The 23,491-nt window shown below is 37.9% G+C and overlaps 1 protein-coding gene across 2 annotated transcripts in view; it reads right to left on the bottom strand.

The window, feature by feature from the left end:
* The window catches only part of LOC125241849 (ras GTPase-activating protein raskol), a 217,887-nt gene that overhangs the window by 123,019 nt on the left and 71,377 nt on the right, over nucleotides 1-23,491 (bottom strand). For both annotated transcript variants that reach the window (XM_048150520.1, XM_048150518.1), the window contains exon 3: nucleotides 20,161-20,282. In XM_048150520.1, the coding sequence (XP_048006477.1) occupies nucleotides 20,161-20,282 (122 nt within the window). The remainder of the gene's footprint in view (nucleotides 1-20,160; nucleotides 20,283-23,491) is intronic.

Below are 23,491 nucleotides of genomic sequence, written 5' to 3' on the forward strand. Positions count from 1 at the left end.
TTATCAGCGACCAGGGGAAATACTCAGTCCAGGGGAGATACTGTTGCACAGGGGAGGATACTTTGTGACCAGGGAAGAGACAGTTGTATGAAAAATTTAGTTTTATTTTTTAAGAATTAACTCTATTTATTGTTTTTATTATAATTATTGATTATTTATACTCAGACTTTACATTTCATAACATTCTTACAGCAAGAAAAGTGATAATTCCTTAATGAGTTGTCTTATTTTTCACTTCTCCATATTATCCATTAAAACAAAAATAATTTTAATGTACAATCAATAGGCAACAAGTAAACAAAAATCTATCCTATTAATATCAGTATTAAACCTTTTTATTAAACAGCTTCACGAAAATTTCATATGAAGTTGAATGTGAATGTGTCCTCTTTTTCTTAATAGTTGCGTTTTTCTGGAAAGAAAACCTTCTATCGTAAAGCTAAAATAAAAATAGGCACAACGCTAAACAAAGGTTAAGAGAAAACGGAAATAAAAATAATCAAAACTAGTACAAAAGTATCTCCCCTGGCTTTTTTGATAAGCCAGGGGAGATACATTTTCGATGAAAATCAAAAATAGCTGTAAAAGTGTTTCTCGTACGCAATTCATAAATAAACGTAACAATATATTCAACATTTACAGTGGATATTGTTATATATATTAGTATTTAAACAAATGATTGTGAAATAAAAGTGACCAGAGGAAAGACTGCATTCACTCAACATTTCTGTACCCAGCGAGTGCCGTGGCCGAAATAATCAACAAAACGGATGCATAGTTGCCTTACTCGCCTCTTGACGGTAACTTCACATAACACCCTCTGTATTAGAGGACAGAACCTCCACAGATTAACAAATTAAACCGACTTTTGAACGAAAACTAAAAAGCCAGGGGACGAGACACGAAACACGTAGGACAAAGTTTGGAGTTCATAATTGTTGTTAAATACAGTAATATAAGAAATTCCACTCATAAAATACTGTTCCTTAGTTATTTGTGTTTGTAAAATTAAGGCTATTAAAATAATAAGTGAATTTTAACAAAGTCATAATTACTTGTTGACAAATAAATTCGGTTGGGGGACAGGCCAGGGGAGAGACATTTTTCCTACATTAGAGCTGATTGTGACTAATTTACATGAATTTCTGTAATAATTTTGAGTGCCCAGGTAGAAAACATTTAGTTTTATAAAATAAATATGTTATTATGAAGTATTATCTTGAAAAAATATATTTTTTGTCAGTGCCGTCGAAAGTACCTCTTAACTTAGAATCACCCATAGGTAACATGTGAGAGGCAAAGCGCGCCATCGCAAGAAGAAGAATAAAAAGAGCAGCCCGTAAATTTAAAATAGTACATTATGATACAAGTGCGTAAAAAAGGAAGTTTGAAACGAGTGGCGATAAATTAAAACACGACCGAAGGGAGTGTTTTAAATCGACACGAGTTACGAATTTCCTTTTCGCACGTGTATCGTACGACGTTTTTCAGTACAGATGAGCCTCCGAAGTTTCGACCTGGCATATAATGAACCACTTCTCGAACTAGTGCGTAAAAAAACGACCATCTGTACTGAAAAAGTCATTAACTCATGGTAGAGTGTAAGGTCCTCACGAGTTCCCTGATACATAAAATAAACAAATAAATAAATATTATATGATAATATACAGGATGATTCATGAGTCGTGAGCAGGAGTGAACAGGGTACTGGGGAGGGTCACGCTGAGCAACTTTCATAATGGGGCAACACTGAATTGTGATTATTTTTCTTAACTATGACTTAATTGATAGCTAATTATCAATTACGTTCTAATTATGACTTAATTAATGATTAACTATCAATTAAGTCATAGTTAAGAAAAAAAAAATATCACAATTTAGTGTTGCCCCATTATGAAAGTTGCTCAGTGTGACCCTCCCCAGAACCCTGTTCACTCCTGCTCACGACTCATGAATCACCCTGTATATAGTAGATAATACACAGATTTACTGAGTCCCAGGGTAAGCTGAAGAAGGCTTGTGTTGTGGTACTCCGATAAGGAAATAATATAGGAAATGGGGAATGATGGTTGAAACTATCGCTCATTTTTAAATGGAGCCACTGTCTCTTAGAATGTCGTTCTCGTACTTTATTCAGTCACAACACAAGGGCCAGCGGCGCTACTCAACACGAAATAAAAATGACTGTGTAGTGTTTCACGGCCCGTGCGTTTATAACGTTTGATAATTTTGTGGATGCATGAGTATACACACAGTTCTAGGGTATATTTCCTCTCGTTTCAAGAGAAGGTATTAGATATATAGTTCTACACGCGATCTGAGCTTCAAGCAATTAGTTCTAATAAGCATCCTGCCTCTCTTCAGTTCAGAATAATATTTAACACGAAAGTAAAGTAGCTCATCCAAGTTTATTTTGGCATCATCGGAGTGAAGTATTGGTTCGTAAGAATAGGTTACTTGACTCTTATCGAATTTGGCACAAGAAATGATTGTTTCCTGTAGTATTTAACATAAGAAACCATTTTTTTTAGATTTTAGGTATTAAAAGTGTATGGTGGCTACGTATTTTCGATTAAAAATGTGTGTAATATTTATTTTAACTTTGGTCACCGAAAACGCTGTCAGACGTGTAGTGACGTCATAGAACCTAACTTAACTTCATGCCGAGTCAATCACTGACATGATGAACTTTATGCCTCATAACTTAAATGTCAGAAAATTTTGTGCTCAATTCGATTTACGTCATGCGCAGACAATCTATAGATTAACATGGCTAATGATGTTTTTGCCTAATTAAGTTAAAGTAAACTTTTATGTTTTTTTGTGGTTTTCAAGTCGTAATAAAATATGGTAGTATTTTTTTCGGTTAATTGGACTGTAATAAATAATATAAAATAGACTTTTAAAAAGGGTCAAGTAGCCTATCATACGTGCTTTGATAACTTACCAGGCTAAGTACCTTTGTATGTACATGATACATAAATATTTATTTACCTACAGTGTATGGGATGTGGATTAATGTATGGGATGACAGTGGATTAATGTAAGAGGATAAGAGAGCTAGAACCCATAAAAATACAAGGTACAGAAATAGAAATCGTGGAGGAACTGATATACTTGGGGGTGACCCTAGACAGTACACTCAGATATATAAGACACACATTAAACAGCAAGCGTCAAAGGCTATGAGAACACTGTTTCAATGCAAAAAGGCAGTAGGGAAGAACTGGGGACTAAAGCCTAGAGTGATCCACTGGATCTACAAGGCAATCATACCTCCGAGGGTGCTATAAGGCGCAGTGGTATGGTGGCACAGACCCCAATAAAAAGGAAAGAGATTTTTGATAAAAAGTATAGATGTGTATACATAGAGAAGTGGAAATCAGACACCCAACAACGGTCTGTTTCACGGACGGCTCGAGGAGAAGCTCGACAAAACTAGCAGGAGCTGCGATAATCGTATCCAAAACAGGAGATAAGGTATCAATACCGCTGGGCAAAGCAAATATGCAAGCGTGTTCCAAGCAGAGGTGTATGCAATAACACACTGTGCCAGGATAATCAAAGAAAAACGACAAGAAAAGTGATGTGGTGATATACACAGACAGCCAGGCTGCACTAAAAGCTTTTAACAGAATATCGGTAACGTCCTCGCTTGTAAGAGAATGCAGGGAGGAGCTAAATGCGATAGGGGAGCAGAAAGAAGTCACGGTAGCATGGGTACCGGGACATCAGGGAGTTGTGGGCACCGAGAAGGCTAATGAATTGGCAAGGGCAGGGGCGGGAATGGAATTCGTATTAGGGCCGGAACCTGCACTGCCCATGTCAGCGGATGTCACGAAAGGAGTAATAGACAAGGTCAATGAAGCAAAGGCACAAAGGGAATGGGAGAATGAGACTGGATGCAGACAGTAGAAGATGATGATCGAAGGCATGGACCAAAGAAGAACCAGGTATCTGCTGAATCTAGGTAAGAGTAGTCTGAGAATGTTGACAGGAATAATAATTACTGGGCACAACACTCTCAATAGACACCTCAAGGTAAGAATAAGATATGACGAATCCTGTCCACACTGTGGTATGGAGGAAACAAGCCTACACTTGTTAGCGGAATGTATTACGTATGCGGCACCGCGATATAATACATTCGGTAGAGACAGACTAGGAGTAGAAGAACTCAAGGATGTCGAACTAAAAGATGTCCTTTTGTTCTGCAGGAAAACGAGAAGATTTGAAGAAGGAAGTGTGGGAATGCTGCCGGAACAGTAACCTGCAGCTCCAACTCCAAGGAACTGGGCTGAATGAACACAACAAGTGATCGACAGCCTGCCTGCCTCCGGCCGGGCGTCCCTACACTACATCTACATATACATCATGGGATGACAGTTCAGTTTAGTTAGTATGAAGAAAATAGTCCTTATGAAATTGCGCAACATGGCGCATAGTCATATATTCTGGTCAGGCTTTAATCCATACTTAATATTATAAATGGGAAAGTGTGTGTGTGTCTGTTTGTTTGTCCGTCCTTCACGGCAAAACGGAGCGACGAATTGACGTGATTTTTTAAGTGGAGATAATTGAAGGGATGGAGAGTGACACAGGCTACTTTTTGTCCCTTTCTAACGCGAGCGAAGCCGCGGGCAAAAGCTAGTTACACTATAAACTGTCCGTACAGAGCGTTCTTTAAACACCATTAAAAGTTGTTTGAAGAGGCATTTGTTTATTATATTATTTGGTAGATGTATACTATACCTAAGATGCACTGTAAAGTGATGCAAGATTTAAACTATTTTCCCAATATTCCACGTTACCAAATGATACCTAAGTCCTATTTGGTTGTGTACACAGAAATCACAGATTAGAATGTCGACAGGTTAACAGAGCATTGCTTGTCAAAGGCAAATTGAGTTACAGTTCCGAGAATTCCAATCATTTTGACTAAACTGTGCACTCGTCTATTTCAATAGTGAGCGAGGAATTCAGTGTAATCCATACAAACGTTCATGTTTCATGTTCACATTGCAGGCAAATCTATGGAGATCACACCCGGTTCAAATAACAGTATTTACACTTGTCTTAAGTATATTAGATTTTATGGATATGAACTCCATAGTCACCAAACCCCTAAACAGAAATGCGTAAATCGTCTGCAGTAGACGCAAAGGCCTATGATGATAATGATATTGTTGATATGGATATGATCTCTCAGATTTAAAACGTTCTCTCAACCAAAAACTGTGATAACATATTCCTATGCAAGTTATAATATCCATACTAATATTATAAATGGGAAAGTGTGTGTGTCTGTTTGTTTGTCCGTCTTTCACGGTAAAACGGAGCGACGAATTGGCGTGATTTTTTTAGTGGAGATATTTGAAGGAATGGAGAGTGACATACGAGTAGGCTACTTTTAGTCTCTTTCTAACGCGAGGGAAGCCGCGAGCAAAAGCTAGTACTTAATAAACTGTACCTATGAAAAGTCAATTTCTTGCAATACACATAAACACCTTTGTAGGGACATCTGGTAAATTAAAATCATACCTGTTCATTACGTATGTCCAATAATTCCGATAACTAAATTAATTAGTTACGGTCGGCCATTACGAAATAATACATTAATAATACCATGCAGGTATACATAATAATATAATTCTGTTTGAAATTTGTTTTATAATTATTTACCGATTAACCATTGCCTTTTATTATATGCTATAATAACAGGCTGTACTCATTTTATTAATCCAGAATTATACCACGAAGTGATTTAAATTGAATTTGCTAGTAATATAATGGTCAGTTCGTTGGTGGTTATAGCTGTTCTGAAACCCTTTTGTTCATAAACATCAGCTCAATTTATAGGCAAGTTGTAAGCAATTATTATTTGACGCTCAGTTTAATTGAGGCCGGTAACATCTGCGCGCTCCATTTTGAGTTAACGACTAATGTTCCCTTGAGCTTTGTCTGGGAGAACTCTTACACTATAAAATCTACTTGTTTTTTTGTAAGCTGATTTCAATAAATTGAGCGACCGAACACTATCCCAGTGTGGTGCATTTTAAATTGTTAATCCATGTTCCTATGTAACATGTACTAGTTTGCACGCGTATTCCTTTGTATTAACAAGTAAATATTAATTAATTAATTATGCATTGTATGAGTGTAATCATTTCAGGCAGATCTAGAAATTTCAACCTATAAAAATAAGATACATTATTAGGTACCCGTATTTTGTCATTTGATAAGACTGTATCAACATTGGTTTAAGAGTCGCCATCAAGGTCAATAATCGCAAACAACGCATCTAACTTCTCAAGTGTCATAACGTGGATTATTACATTACGACGAATTTATTATAGAAGATTATTGAGAGAGCCAACATCAAGGAATAGATGCATGAGATTATAACTATTGAGTCGAGTGTCGAGACAGGATGAGCCTCTTGTCCTGCATAATGTGCACACGTGCGTTGTGCTATATTATAAACAGCAGCACGGCATCGGCACATATGGAAGAGAGCACCTAACGGCAAGTAGTGCAAGTACCATCAACCAGATCGGATACGACTAGGGATGGGACGAAATCTTTAAAATACTTACACAATTTTACAATACAATCATAAGATCTAGTAGTAGAGTAAGTAACTAAGTACTAGTATCGGTTCCTATTAGAGCCAAAAATATTCGTAATAACCTAACCACAAAATTAAAATTTTGAAAAAACCCCCGACCGCGACATAGTAGACCGATTTTCATGAAACATGGCTAAGAACACTCCCGACTTACTCAGCTTTCAGACAAAAAAAACTAAATCCAAATCGATTCATCCGTTCGGGAGCTACGATTCCAGAGACAGACAGACACACACACAGACAGACAGACAAACAGACAGACAGACAGACAGACAGCCACGTCAAACTTATAACACCCCGTCGTTTTTGCGTCGGGGGTTAAAAACTAGCTTCGCTTTTGTGGACATCTTGAAACTAAACGTTTTATGTGTTAACTAACGTTTTACTAGTAATCATACAGTTTTAGTGAAAAGGCGGTGATATCTATCAGTGAAAATTCCGTATGTCATGAACCAGTCCTTTACAGTAGAAATTATTTATTTTCCAAATTACATTTTAAATTTATTGTAATATATGAAGTGGCCTAACGGAGCCGGCGTAGTCTCATGGACCCTGGAAGGCTCCAAAATTAATGAAAAAACAGATTTTAAAAAAGTTAAAAAGGTGACTGCCAGTCCTGTGTTAATTTACTATTTTGCTGCGTGGGTCCCATTTTCGCGCATCACCGAGCCTTGATGAACCTTTGTTTCACAGCCGATATGTTTTGCCACGGGTGTTTTCGTTAGCATTTTATTCAAAATGAAGTGAACCACGTACGCAAACACTTACTTTGTTTTATTTTTTGGTGTTTTATAGACACGAGCGACACCTCGTAACAATTTATTAAGACTTTGAATAAGTTTGATACGGCACTGGTCGTTTTTCTGATCAATTGGCGTGCAATTTATTTGAGCTGTTGTATCAAACAATAACAAATATACAACCGAACTGAGAACACAATTTCAATGGAATTAGTCGGGTATAAAGTTTCCATTTATGAAATAATAAACGAAGAAGATTTTTATTGAATTGGAGATCATAATAGAAACGAATATAATAAAAAAAATGTCTTAGTGCAGATGGATTAAACTGGCTTCGTTCTCGTTAAAACCAGATTTTAAAATTAATCCACAGCGAACAGTGCAATCTACGAATAGCGAGATTATTATGTACACTATATATATTGCTTTCAAATGATTATCATCTGAATTATTGTGGCACATACACACAGACAGACAGACAGACAGACAGACAGACAGACAGACAAACAGACAGACAAGTCCAACTTATAACAGCCTGTCGTTTTTGGGTCGGGGATTAAAAAAAGTCATCGAGGAACTTTTAAATATTATACCACCAGCAACATGAGATAATGAAGATTTTTGATAAGCTCGGCAATCATCCCTTTTAATAAAATTGCTTTGTCATATGCAAATAAATACAATATTCGGGACACAAAACTTTTAGGTGATTGGCTGAATGCGTATAGCTATAGGAATGATAATATCATTCCTATAGCTATACGCATATTATGGTCGCGGGCGGTACAGCAGATGTGCGTTTATTTGCCATGACATCATGCAATGTGTTTTAATTTGGTTCCACGAAAGAGGAATGGGATATTTTTGAATGTGAAGTATAGGAGGTATGAAATTCCTAGTACTGGAAAAGTTAAACAAAGACATACCCGCACTACCAAAGTAACTATTTACTACCACATAGCGAGACGGTTCAGGTGAGTTCATGAGTTTTAAATGTACATTTTTAATTACAACCATTTCAAATCACATCGCAAAGCTACATTGTCATTTTAACAATTCGCAACTCGCAACCAAAGACACGTGATTAAATTAAAAAGCGTAATCAAAATAAAAGTTTAATGGACTCAACTCACATTCTCTTGTGGGACAATTTGGCCTTTATACTAACTGACTTGTAGAAAAGTAGCACTTTGGTATATAACTTTTCTTTTTTGTTAGGATAAGTTTTAACCACAGACCACACTAGTAACATAACATATAGGTATACTTGTGGGCTGATTGAGTTTAGAAACTTTTATTTAAAAAGAGAGCAATAAGACGAGCTACGAGAAACACTTGAAATGCGTCCTGAAAAGACCTCATTTCCTTGCTAGGGAAATGTTGAAGTAATTTCTTGCTATGTATATCTAGTAGAGGAGTGGAATGAGAATTTGTATGGGGGGGGTCATAATAATTCCCACAGAACCGAAGTTTGGTTTTTTTAGTTCTTTGTGTGTGTCTTTTTGACATACTAAAAATATAGTAAAATATATTTATGCAAAATGCGTTTTTTCGACCGCCAAAAGTTGTATGAAAAATTACTATGGGAAAAAAATCCTAAAATTTAAAAATCGTCTCTGGTATCAACTTATGGGGAATTAGGCGGCAAATTTTTTATAGCGTTGATGTTTAGCAAAAATATAAATATTTTTCACTATTTTGGTAAAATAAAAAATTATAAAAATCATAAATTTGATGAAAGGAAGTAATTAAAACATAAATTTCAGCAATGTAATTTTTTTCATATGTCCCACACCATGGTAAATACGGGTACGATCCGCCTGGTGATTAACAGTTACGGTAGCCTATGACGCCTGCCAATCTAGAGCCTCCACATGCGCGTTGCTGGCCCTTTAGGGTACCTTTCCACTAGAGATGCGCAACGTGATAGTGTTTGATATCCAGTATCCACCAATCATGTTCACTGTTCACAAAGCGTAGCGCTAGTAGGAACGGGTTCGACTAAGCTGATTGTGGATATCAGAAGCATCCATAACACATCTCTGGTGGAAAGGCACCCTTAACAGTCCTCAGCTAGCTCGCAGGAATCGCAGGATAACGCGCGTCCGCGGGAGAAAAATCCTCCTAAGCCTACATCGAAAACAGATGCCTTAATCTCGCTGTCCAAGGCTCTAAGTCACGCGGCCCCGGTAGCCCAAAGAAGCGCTGGCTGGACGTCGTGGGAGCGGACATACAAGAGAACAATCTCACGTCTAAGTATGCTGAAGACCGGGCGAAGTGGAGAAGACTGAGTAGGAAAGCGGACCCTGGCGCTAGGCCGGGAAAACGCTAGGTTGAAGAAGAAGAAGCCGCAGTGTGTGACCATATACAGGTCCAGGGTGTGTGGATGCGCAGATTTATGACTAGAAAAACCGATGATTATTAGGTTTTGGTTTTCTCTCGTGTTCGATATAATGCTTTATCGACAGTTTTTTTATGGGATGCTAGGAGGATTTTTCTCCCGCGGACGCGCGTTATCCTGCGAGCTAGCGGATGAGGACTGTTAAGGGTGCCTTTCCACCAGAGATATGTTATGGATGCTTCTGATATCCACAATCAGCTTAGTCGAACCCGTTCCTACTAGCGCTACGCTTTGTGAACAGTGAACATGATTGGTGGATATCAAACACTATCACGTTGCGCATCTCTAGTGGAAAGGTACCCTAAAGGGCCAGCAACGCGCATGTGGAGGCTCTAGATTGGCAGGCGTCATAGGCTACCGTAACTGTTAATCACCAGGCGGATCGTACCCGTATTTACCATGGTGTGGGACATATGAAAAAATTACATTGCTGAAATTTATGTTTTAATTACTTCCTTTCATCAGATTTATGATTTTTATCATTTTTTATTTTACCAAAATAGTGAAAAATATTTATATTTTTGCTAAACATCAACGCTATAAAAAAATTTGCCGCCTAATTCCCCATAAGTTGATACCAGAGACGATTTTTAAATTTTAGGATTTTTTTTCCATAGTAATTTTTCATACAACTTTTGGCGGTCGAAAAAACGCATTTTGCATAAATATATTTTACTATATTTTTAGTATGTCAAAAAGATACACACAAAGAACTAAAAAAACCAAACTTCGGTTCTGTGGGAATTATTATGACCCCCCCATACAAATTCTCATTCCACTCCTCTACTATATTTTATTTGATATGGTTCTATCAATTTAAATAAAAGCGCATCAACATCAGTTGCGTCTGTATGATCCCACTTGGCAACTTTGTTTTGTACTATGTAGTAATTGTTAAGTAAAAATCTGTAAAGTCTCACCTGAACCAACTCCCAATTCTTTTTTATATTCTTCAGCCTCCACTGCCTCTCTGTTTTCTTTCGCAATTCTCCTTAGGCGTTTTTTCTCCGGCTCATTGGTGAATTTTTAAAGTAGAATTTCTCCTTTGTCAATCATATCCTGGAAATTTAATTAATGTTTAGGAATCTTTCTGGTTGAGAAGATGTCTATAGAAGACTAGTGTCCAAGCGAAACATGTTTTTTTTATGAAATAGGCAGCAAACGAGCAGACGAGCCGCCTGATGGTAAGCAGTCATCGCCGCCCATGGACATAAGCAACATCAGGGGAGCCACTTATGCGTTGCCGACCTTTGAGAACCCTAAATACCTGCTTCTTGAAGAACCCCATGTCATAGCGCAAGGGAAACACCTCAGAAGGTAGCTCATTCCACAACTTGCACGTTCTGGGCAAAAACGAGCGGGAGGCCCGTTTGTTCTTGGTTTGCCACGTGTCGAGAAAGTGAGGATGAACTTTGTTTCTTTGGCGGGAGGTGCGGTGATAAAAGCGCGACGGTGGCACCAAGTCAAAGAGTTCATCAGAACATTCCCCGTTGTACAGACGGTAGAACAAGCACAGAGAGCCAACATCTCTCCGAAGGCTAAGAGGATCTAAACCGGCTGTGAGATCGGGATCGCCAACAATACGAATTGCCCTACGTTGGATAGAGTCAAGTGGAAGAAGTTGGTATTTCGGTGCTCCAGACCAGAGATGAGAACAGTACTCCATATGCGGTCGAACCTGTGCTTTGTATAGCAAAAGCCGGTGACCCGATGTGAAGCACTGTTTTGCTCTGTTGAGCACCCCGAGCTTCTTAGAGGCCAGTTTGGCCTTGAGTTCCAAATGACCCCGAAACTGGACCTCCTTTGTAATGTCGACACCGAGTATCCCGATACTCTTAGAGATAGTAAGGGGAATGTCCTGGAATTTAGGCGCTATGTCGAATGGGGTTTTCTTTGCGGAAAACGCGCAAACTTGTGTCTTACTGGGGTTAAACTCAACGAGGTTACGTTTACCCCACTCGGATACCTGCTGAAGAGAGGCCTCGATTTCAGACACAAGTTGCATTCTACATTCCGAAACCTGCTCACGAGAGGCATTTGCACGACCTGTGTATTGGCTATCACCAGTGCTGTCATCCGCATAACAATGGATATTGCTAGCTAGTAGCATATCATTGATATGAAGGATGAACAGGGTCGGCGATAGGACAGATCCTTGGGGTACACCAGCGTTAATGGGCCGGAGATCCGAGCATTGACCGTCGATGACAACTGAAATGCTCCGCCCAGATAAAAAGCTAGCGACCCACGTGCAAAGCCCTTCTAGAAGCCCGTACGAGGGAAGCTTGGAAAGAAGCGCCTTATGCCAAACTCTATCAAAAGCCTTAGCGATATCTAGGCTAACTGCCAGAGCTTCTTCCTTGCTTTCAATGGCGGTGGCCCAACGATGAGTCAAGTATACCAGAAGATCACCAGCGCCTCGGCCATGGCGGAAGCCGTATTGCCGGTCACTTATAAGCTGGTGGTCTTCAAGGTACGCTAAGAGCTGGCTGTTAACCACGCGCTCCATCACCTTGGAGAGAAGGGAGGTTATTGCAATAGGCCGATAGTTGGATGGGTTTGTGCGATCACCCTTCTTTGGGATTGGATGGACCCAAGCAGTTTTCCAGGATGACGGGCATTTGCCTGAGCTGTAGGAAAGAGAGAAAAGGCGCGTTAAAACCGGAGTTAGCTCTGGAGCGCACGTTCTCAGCACAATAGCCGGTATACCGTCAGGCCCATTGGACTTATTGACATCGAGGGCAAGAAGTGCTCGCCTAACTACACCTTGAGTGAAGCGAACCTCGGGCATGGATGCCTCACACCGCGGGATGCTGGGTGGTGTGCTACCCCCGTCGTCAAGCGTAGAGTTTGACGCAAAAAGAGAACACATAAGATCCGCTTTCTCTTTTGTGGAATGTGCCAATGAGTCGTCGGGTTTGTGAAGAGAAGGTAGCGAGACCTTACAAAAGTTCCCCTGAACAGCTTTGGCGAGAGACCAGAAAATACGAGTCCCAGCGGGCTGACTAACCAGTCTCTCGCCAATTCTGCAGGTGTGTTGGAACTTAGCTGCAGCAATACGCTTCTTGCAGGACCTGGAAGCAGCGTTGTAACGCTTCTTCATTTCGGAGGTATTCGGATCGTTGACTCTACTGGCGTCTACCCAGGCCCGGTAGGCTTCGCACTTAGATTTACGGACTTCGGCGCAAGACCTACCGAACCAAGGCTGAGATCGACCACCGACACGAACTGAGGAGCTCGGAATGAAGCATTCCATGCCCTGTAAAATCGTGTCAGCTACGAGTTCAGCACAATTGTCAGGATCATCCGAAGAGAAGCAAAGTTGCTTCCAAGGGTATGATGCGTAAAACTCCCGCAACCCATCCCAGTCTGCTGTCCTATAATGCCATGTGGTGGTAGACATTTTAGTTTTCTCGCTGTGATAAGTAGTGTTTCTAATTACGACTAGTATACCTAGCATGGAAGAAACAGGAAGGAGTGAGAAAGTGTACCTCGCGGCCGCGACATTTTCTCGCCCGCAACAATCCTGTAAATCCTGGGCTATACAGGCAGGCTATACATTAAGCATAAGAGGGAGGTTGGTAACAATTATTATAAAAAGGATATTATTAGGTAATAGGTAAATAATTCGCAGAGCCTTATTTTATGTAAATACTTTAGGTTAACTATAGTGGCAATTTAAAGGTTTGGTTAAAAATTTTCATAGGAGACGGGTCATGCGTCACTGAGACAGGGGGATGGATGATTCTTTACAGACACATGTTTTGTGTGTGTATTTAATTATTTATACACACTATTAAATCTACTTTTGACTTGGATGATTAAACAAAGTAAACACAAAACGACATAGGACAATACGACACAAACACAAATCTTACCTTGTGGTCCAAATAGAAACCCGGGAAGGACTGTCCGGTTGCGTGCAAAAAACACAAACATATTAGAAAAGAAAACTAGGAAACTTATACTTTCTACTTATGATCTAATATTGTTCAATTGGTCCCTTATTGATACCGTTTTTGGAAGTAGGTACACTATTTAAGAATATTGTATAATCTTAGGTGAAATTATTTATGTTTTCACATTTTATTGACTAGGTATTTTTGTGTTACCGGTAGGTATGCTTACTGGTTTTAACGAATGTGTACAATAAATGACATTTACATCTTTCAGGTGACTTTTTCAGCTCAGCCATCATAGTGCTTATACCATAAATTCCGCATAAAAATAACATAGCCTAGATACCTAATTAACAATTCCCATGTCCATTACGCAACTCCTGCGGAACTCCTCACGCATGACAATGTTGCGGTACGTATGACTTAATGGCAACAATAAGAAGCTACCGTGACACTTATAATCAGGTAACACTCGGTTCATCTCCGTGGGAAGCGGAACGCAGCAGTTCGCACTTCCGTCGACATTGTTTCGAGACATCCTGCATGCGCCTGCGAGTCGGAACGGTGATGCGTCAAGACTTTAAACTGCATTCGTTTAAAGCTTGTTTGTAGAACAACTACTTAGATGGAGACACATCACAACATCTACGCAGGAACAGTTTTATGAAAGTCCTACAAATTAGCAGAAAGCAGTCTGTCAATCCATTTCCGTCTGTAGAAAAGGAAATAAAATTACATGCCAATGGTTATCGTTCTATAGATAATTTAATTTCTATATTATATTTCATCTTCTTCTGACGATGTCGAAGACTAACTCCAGGGAAATTCTTAAATATGTCTTAGAATTGCAATCACGGCTCTAAAGTGCATTTTAAGCTAACGGTGTGGTCGTTCCAATCCATCTAAGCGTCGGATTTCAATGAGATGCACGAGAATGCTTTAAACATTCAATTTAATTGCTCGTTAGTAGAAATTACCTATAGACAAAACAGGGAAGATCCATTAGTGAAAAGCTAAATAAATACGTATTTATGGATAGTACAGTCAAGAACACATCTGTGTATACAGACAAAGTGCCAAAAATATGTGTACACACCTTTATGTACAGGTAATAAAGTTCTGTATACATATTTTTGGCACACAGCTGTGTTGTTGACTGTACACAAGTAAGTTAAAGATCTAAGATTTCTTTAAACATTTAATGCGTTCTTCTAAGTAACATTACCTACCTACAGACACGATGATTAAAATCAACAGACTTATTATTTTCGAAGTTGTGATTTGCAATCAAAAGGCAATATTTATTTTATTTGAGAGCGTAGAAAAGTATAGGACCCATAATTTTACGTATAAAAAAAATCCCGTTAAGTCGTAAAAATTAAAGAAAATAACAAGTTCAAATATAGAAGCCGGCAATGCCGGCATTCAATTCGTCCATTCTCATTTTCGTGTAACACATACATTTATTACATATGTAGTATAGTTTTTTTTATAGCATTTACTCTAAATCCAGATAACATCTTAAACGCACAGTACATTAATATAATACATGCTATACTACAATTCAACAATGCCTTGACTACAATTAAGATGCGCAAGAGTCGAAAATTGTGGTCATAAAACCATAACTACACGTTGCCAATAAACATTAACCTGGTATCAAAATACAAACAGAAAGTATGACTTTTAATTTTGGAACGACCTCGTTGTCTCCTTGATCTTAAAATTAAGATAAAATAAAAAATGTAAAAGTTTAATTTCAACTGACTCACAAAGTAATTACACAGGTAGGTAGATACTTCTCATTTTAACTGCTATTTAATAGTGATCAAAACTTGTAATTTCTTATTAGACAGAAGAGTTTTTATTATTTAGTCTTTTATTGTTTAAGATACCTAAAAATTATTAAAAGTTCTTCTGGGTTAAATCGTGGCGTGAGCGAGAGGATGGCAACCTGTCACTCCAATGTCACCATTTTCGAGTTCTTTCAATCCCTTAATTGCCAAGAGTGGCACTGAAACTTGAGTAGTTTCATGTGCTCTACCTATCCCATACAGGCGAGATTGTATGTAATTATGAAAGTATTTTCTTACTTTACTCTTATTAGTCTGAGGACCGGCGAAGACCCTATTTTATTTCTAACAGTTCGACAAAAACTTGTAGAAATTAAAAACTGGTATGTACTAGGTACATAGCGTGAAAAGTAAGATGACTAGACGACAACACTACAAAGTTACCACTTTTGCTTTTAAATACAATTTATTTTCTGACTAGACATGATATACTCGTACATAATAAAGTCACATACCGGAGTTCATCCATCTTAATCTCGGGACGAAACCCTCCTTGGTTTATTTTGATTTATGCAGAGTGACGGACCGGCGGCGCCTACGCATCGTAAAACAAGCCGGCGTTTATTGCCCCCGAGACGATACTCCATTGTTTTTGCACTCAGAGGGCCTACCGCGAACAGCGCAGCTTGCGATTTGTGGACATATTTCTCTCTCACTTCATACACCATAATTGGGTTAAAACAGAAATATGTCTGCAGGTATTGATTGGTGGATTCTGGGAACGGAATATGATTTGTTTAGGCAAGATAAGTATATTTTTAGTTAAGTGATACCTAGCCGCATTGATAGGATCTCTGCTTAGAAAGCTGGATGGAAATCGTTAGGGCATGGCATTTACTTGTATGTATGTCTATCGCTGTATCTATTGTTCTTCATCAATCGTAGTAATTAACCCTCGACGCAAAAACGACGGGGTGTTATAAGTTTGACGTGTCTGTCTGTCTGTTTGTGTGTGTGTGTCTGTCTGTGGCATCGTAGCTCCCAAATGGATGAACCGATCTAGATTTAGTTTTTTTTTCGTTAGAAAGCTGAATTAGTCGGGAGTGTTCTTAGCCATGTTTCATGAAAATCGGTCGACTATGTCGAGGTCGGGGGTTTTCCAAAATTTTAATTTTGTGGTTAGGTTATTTTACCTTAGTGTATGTTACTCCGTCGAGTACCAACCCATGAACCCATAATACCGCAGATTAAGTCGATATTTACAAACTTAGTACCTACTTAATATCCACATTTTTAACTTCTGATGTTGCTGACTTTAGCAAAAACACCATAAACCGGGACATCAATAACTGTGTGTCTGTGTAACTCATAATAATAGATCTATCGGTAAGAAATATCTAAAATTGCGCGGAAACTCTGTAAGTAGAACACACCATTAAGTTTAATACTATCCACGTAACATAATTCTTATATGTTTCCCCCATTAAATGATAATGACGATAATCAAAAGCGGTGCAGTGTAACGCTAGAGAACGCACGCGTTCGCTCTCTGCAGTACTTTCACTGCGTACAGCTGTGTGATGTGATGTCTCATCGTATTCCGTCTTAGTAAGGGCTAGGATCGAGTAGAGATAAATAATATGGTGCTGCAGGGCACCTAGCCAACGTCACATTCGCTTAGCTAGCTCTGCCTATCGCTCTTCTGTAGTGGCACGTACGCTACTTAAGCAGCGTCAAGGATTGTCACCTCGGCTAGGCCAGCTGTACTTCTAATTAGGGTTACGACACGCCCGTATCGGTAAAAATCGGTTACTTGTTTTTTTAACCCCCTACTTCGGACGTAGGCTATTCAACCCGTATCTCTTACCGAACAAGGTTACTTTTGTAACGCTACACTTTAATTACATACGATCTTGAGAAAGAAGGCAATTGAAATGCTTTTAAAACGCTAATTTCAATAAATGGTCGATTATACCGACTTGCTCATGCCCGAGTCTATTAAGTGGCGCAATTTTTTGTACTTGTGAAGAGTTCAACACGAAACGATAATGTGAATGTGCGTATTAAATGAACACGCTTGCGACATTTGCATAATGCATTAATATTTTATACGAGGACTGGCAGTTAAAGACCCATTCGAGATTGAACTTGAGCTAAAAATCCTTTGAATGAAAGGTCTAGTTAATATAGAAAGTCGAATCTTTTCTTATCAGGGCCTGTGAGCAGATCGCCTATTCCACAACGTTCAGAGTTCAACCGCAGTTATTTTTTATATATAAATATTAACTAGGTATGTTGTTATAATTTAATTTTATACGAGGTTGAGAAAATGTCTGTAATACAAAGATATATTTCTAACCTTTGTTAGCTGTAACAATCTATGACTAACGCATTACCGCTGTTAACCAACTCTAAAGTACCTCCCTGGATATAATAATATGACTAATATAATGGATTTTGGGCATGATGTGGCATGAAGACTGAGACATATATATGTCTCAGGCTAAGTACAGCATGAGTGAAAGAGACAGGCGCAGTCATTCAGCGGAATGCAGAACGTTCATCAAACACGCTTTTAAGTGTTGGGTAATAGCACAGAATATATAATAGTACAATTAGTAATAGTCCTATTTTTATACGTAATCAGTATGGGGACGTTGTTGTCGCGAAAATTGGATCACAAATCACAAGACACTGGCTACCATGAGTTTATAATATGTTACTCGATATCGAGATTCGAGAACTTCACAGAAAATAACTTTCAATGTATGAAGAAAGTGAACAGCGCTCCCAAATAGTAACCGTTCAGGGCGATGTTCTGTAACTAAAACTTACACATATTTTCCGTGACTTACAGGTAAAGAATTAAAAACTTGTTGTAGATAGGTTTGTCAATCTCAACAATAATTGAAAATAATTAATAATATATTTCAAAATAAAATATATTTATTGTTAATGATATCTATCACATATTTAGGGAAATTACCTACAGTCGAGTTCATAAATATGTGTACTTCACCTTAAATTATTGCAATAAGATGAAAAAATGTACACATATTTATGAACTCGACTGTACCTAATTCAAATGCCTGTCAATGGTGTCAATCTATGCCTGGAAATGCTATTACACTAATATGAGTATAAATGTCACTAACAGTATTTTAGGTTTGGTTTCATTTCATAATACGAAATTATTATGTCTATCATCCTCATAACTTAATAATTAAAAACTTGTTGTAGATAGGTTTGTCAATCTCAACAATAATTGAAAATAATTAATAATATATTTCAAAATAAAATATATTTATTGTAATGATATCTATCACATATTTTGGGAAATTACGTACAGTCGAGTTCATAAATATGTGTACTTCACCTTAAATTATTGCAATAAGATGAAAAAATGTACACATATTTATGAACTCGACTGTACCTGATTCAAATGCCTGTCAATAGTGTCAATCTATGCCTGGAAATGCTATTACACTAATATGAGTATAAATGTCACTAACAGTATTTTAGGTTTGGTTTCATTTCATAATACGAAATTATTATGTCTATCATCCTCATAACTCTGTTATGATTATTATGAGTCTTCATTTCGATAATATATTCAGATTAATACATACAAGTATACACTAGGTACTTGCCAAAAGTGTTTGCGTGTATTAAGTGTGCCACGAATGTTGTTGCCAAACATGCTTTTACATATGTAGTTATACGAAATAACGAATTTACATTAAAAACCTATTACACTTATACACTTACTAGTGACCGCCTCGCTCTATTAGTTATCGGATTTAGCAAACTGCGTCCGGTGCAAAAAACTTCGATACGTTTACCTATTGATCCGAACAAAATATTTATGAATGGCAACAAACAAAACAATAGATGTTACGCAAGTGTCTGTAAGGTGTTGCATTATATCCGCAGCGATTGTCTTTGATAAGGGATACGTAACAACACCGTTTAGGGGTTCTGTTAAGGGAAGTTCGATAAAATAAAACAAAAGAAAATGCAACTCAAGCAAACGTGAATGGGAAGTTGGGAATATATCACAGAGACGTAATTATATAGCTGCTAAGTAGCTATTACTTTTGAATCATACGTTTACAAAGAATGCAATTTAATCATAAATAAAAGCCTTAGGTATGAATACAATTCTGTACACACATTCAGCTATGCGCTTTGCTCGTTTATCAAAATCCTTATCAACTTTTGCTTAGTCTGACTTCCTCCACTTTTCTGTGTCTTCAATTCATATTGTTCAGCATTTTCCTTTAAACAGTTTTAACTTTAAGGTTCAGTACCCAAATTTTTAGGAGTCGTAGTACTCACGATTGTAACCAAAATAATAACAGTCCCTATCTCATCCATTCAGTACATTTAAGTGTAAATATGTAGTAAATGTTCCATTGCTCGTATGTCGACGAATTAACAGCATTAGGATATATTTTTGAGTAACTTTTGTACACCCCTATTACAACACTTGATTGTACACGTAAAGTATATTTATTATCTGATCAAATGAATTACGCCTAAATATCAAAATGTGACGAGACTACTTAAGGGTCTGTTGCACCAAACCGTCCATTACTGAATGTAGCGTTCACTAAATTTATTTGGGAGTTCCCATAGACTTCTGCTGCGTGACGTTGATGTGTACCTATATTACAAGAATATGTTCTAAAATACTTACAGCAAGCTCCTCGCTAGTGTATGCTGTGAGGACCCGTCTGTCCTGCTGCAGCACGCAGTAGAAGGGCTCCCATGACGGCGGCACACCTACAACGGCGCCGCTGCCTGCGCTCGGAGCGGTGTCTGAAACAAACGGTATTCATCAGAGGTAGGTCCTTAGGCCTTAGGTATTTCGAAGAGGTACATGTCGGTTCAACCGTCACATTAATTGATATCAAAGAGGATCGAGTATTATAGAGTTACTGTCGAAGTAAAATGTGTAATCATAGACTGCCATCTCTTGACACAGGCTTAAAACTTTTGAACCGTTTTGACAATTTGGTCCATATTCTTAGCTCGATATGTGTTAAAATGTCAAATATTAATATTAGCGCCATCTAGCTGAGCGTACCCCAAAGGTATAATGCCATCTAAGCCACCGTACCTTTTTCTGTATGGTACTGAGGTACGTTGTTTTCTTAGACTTGTTTTCTTTGATTCATATACACGTTGCCGTCCGAGTGAAACGAAAGGTACGTGCCCCTAGTTTGTGCTCTGAACTGAACACATTGGTACTGAACTAAACAAATAGGAGTACATACATAATACATACTCGTATTTCTAAATTTCATTAGTAGCTTAGGTTTATAAGTATGCGGCTAGGGGTAAGAAAAAATTGCGAACATCTAATCAACCCACCTAATAACGTTGTCGTTTTGGGTCTACGAAGCATTTTTACTACATACCGGAAAACCCGACACGGCTACGACCGTATAGCTTCGTGGTGAATGGTGTTAACTAGAATAAATATAAATATTATAATATTTATTATTATATATTAGAATTATAATTCATATGATGCCAGGACATCGTTGCAGGAAAGTTAAGCATTGCAGTAACGTAAAGTTTGAGGTATTTCTGGTTGTAGGTATGCTCGTAGCGCTCATTTCCCATCTTCATAATTGCCCCAATTTCGAAGTTAGTCCAATGCACTTTCATTATTATTACGAATATAAGTACTTTAATCAAAGTAGTAGTACAATTTAAGAGCTGAACCAATATTGCAATTGCGCTGAAGCTCTGTAAACTTTTCCGGACGACTATTTCGACTTCATAGTTACTTAAGTTGGTAACCCGGAATAATGATCTTCGTGGAGAATTCTAAATGAAGCCTTTTGTTACAGTCACCGGCATACATAAGTGATGATTTCTGTACCTTGTCTTTTAATCGTTTGACAATTTCGTATGATATTTCAAACAAGATGTTAATGTGACAAGGTATAGAAATCATCACATATGTATTTATGCCGGTGACTGTATACAACCTTCCCCAAAGCTTCGGAACATTATATGCCTCAAATTATTTCAAAATAATCGAAATTTTATTTCAGTCTGTGTGTGGTACTTCTGGTAGAAAAAGGCAATTATTACATAAACAAATTAATAATACCTCCACTATATGTATAAGGCACAGGGGGCCATTTCGACTGGCAGGTAATTTCAACTAATCAAAATATTTTCCATGTGTAAATGAATAGCAAAGTTATAGAGCTAATGCCAGAAGTGCTTATTAAATGCATGAAGTAAGTAGATACTCTATTGTAATATTTATGTCCGTAGACATTAGGTATTAATTAAGCTACATGCAGGGATATAGAATTACAATTAATTTAATTTATAATGCATAAACCAGAATTTCCAACAACTACTTCACACTACTCGCTATGAGCAATTTATGACGTTAAAAATAAATATAAAATCCGCATGAACATTTATATAACCCAGTTGTTTATTTGAAAACTAGGAGTGTTACGAAACTATATTCTGCAAATGCTTTAATATTTCCCATTTTATGATGTTAATATTTTAAAAGCCGTCACTTCGTACTTTATGTTTTTTGATGATCTACAATTTAATACGACATTCGTATTTATAATTTTTTGCTTCGTTCAATTAAAATATTTTTATGTCAAGTCCGTAGACCAAGAATCTTCTGTAAACGGGAAAGCGCTGAAATTATTTTTCATATATATTTAAATTTTATAAGTATTTAAATAAAAGTACTTAAAAGTAAGCTGCTTACTACAAAAGAGTAGTTCTGTACAGTACTGTTCATAAGTAACGTCGTAGTTGGAATTTACTCGTAGTACAAAAATTATAACTTTAAAGTAGTCTTTAAGGGCCTTATCACACTTGCGATTTACAAGCGAGGCGAGAGCGAAGCGAGCGCGCAGCGAGTTCGTCGCGAGCCCGTAACTAATTCGCAGCGAGTGCGTCGCGAATTCGCCGCGAGCGCGTAACGAATACGCTGCGTATTCGCTGAAAGTGATCTACGTCTACAGTCACTTACATAATGGATTCCGACGACGAAACACTTCTGTTAGCTTTATTGCTTCGAAGTAAGAAACGAAAACTAAAGCAGAAACGGCGTGTTTGGGAGGATCCATTTTTAAGTAATCGACTGCAAGAGAGCGACTATTATGAGCTGTTTTGTGAACGAATCAAAAATTTTTAAATTTTATAAATGCCTCGATATCGATTCCAACAGTGTTTGATTGTTCCGCCATTATTGTTACTGTCCGCTCACACTCGTAGATAATAAAAACTACTACAAATGATAGGATTAAACTAAAGTGGGTAGAAATGAATTTTGCTGACGAAGGTACAGCATAGCTAGACGCGGCGAACTCGCTAAGAAAACGTTGCGCGCTCGCGGCGAAGTCGCGACGCACTCGCTGCGAATTGGTAACGGTCTCGCGACGAACTCGCTGCGCGCTCGCTTCGCTTTCGCCTCGCTTGTAAATCGCAAGTGTGATAAGGCTATAATAGTAAGTAATTAAGTAAGTAAACAGTCTATTGTAGCACCAAAACAACAGACAAACAATAGCATCACTGAGACGCGTTTCTGGTCAACAATATAGTACTCGTAGATTTCGTTCGGAACTACGTAGCCTGAATACTCGGTAAAACAAAATTTAAAAAAAATCTCTTTGAGCCCGCGCTATGGAACATAAATCAAAATCCTGACATAGGTACTCTTTGACAAACAACGACGTGCTGCTAGTGATATTGCATTTTTCGTGACAGTGTGGACGTGAATGTTAGAGAGAAATTCGATAGGTATGTACAGTCAAGGTAAATATTATAAATATAGATGCTGACAAAGTGCCAAAAACATGTATCCAAAAACTTAACGTGTAAGTAATAAATTCGTGTATATTTTTGGAAATTATCCGCGTCTATATTTAATAAGTACCTTCACTGTACCAGAGCTTGACGCTTCAAAACACATCAGTCCCTCAAGCGTACAATCAATCGTCGACGATTCACATCGATTCGTAGTGTACGTTTGG

This window comes from Leguminivora glycinivorella, chromosome Z, assembly GCF_023078275.1.
Source record: "Leguminivora glycinivorella isolate SPB_JAAS2020 chromosome Z, LegGlyc_1.1, whole genome shotgun sequence".
Lineage (NCBI taxonomy): Eukaryota > Metazoa > Arthropoda > Insecta > Lepidoptera > Tortricidae > Leguminivora > Leguminivora glycinivorella.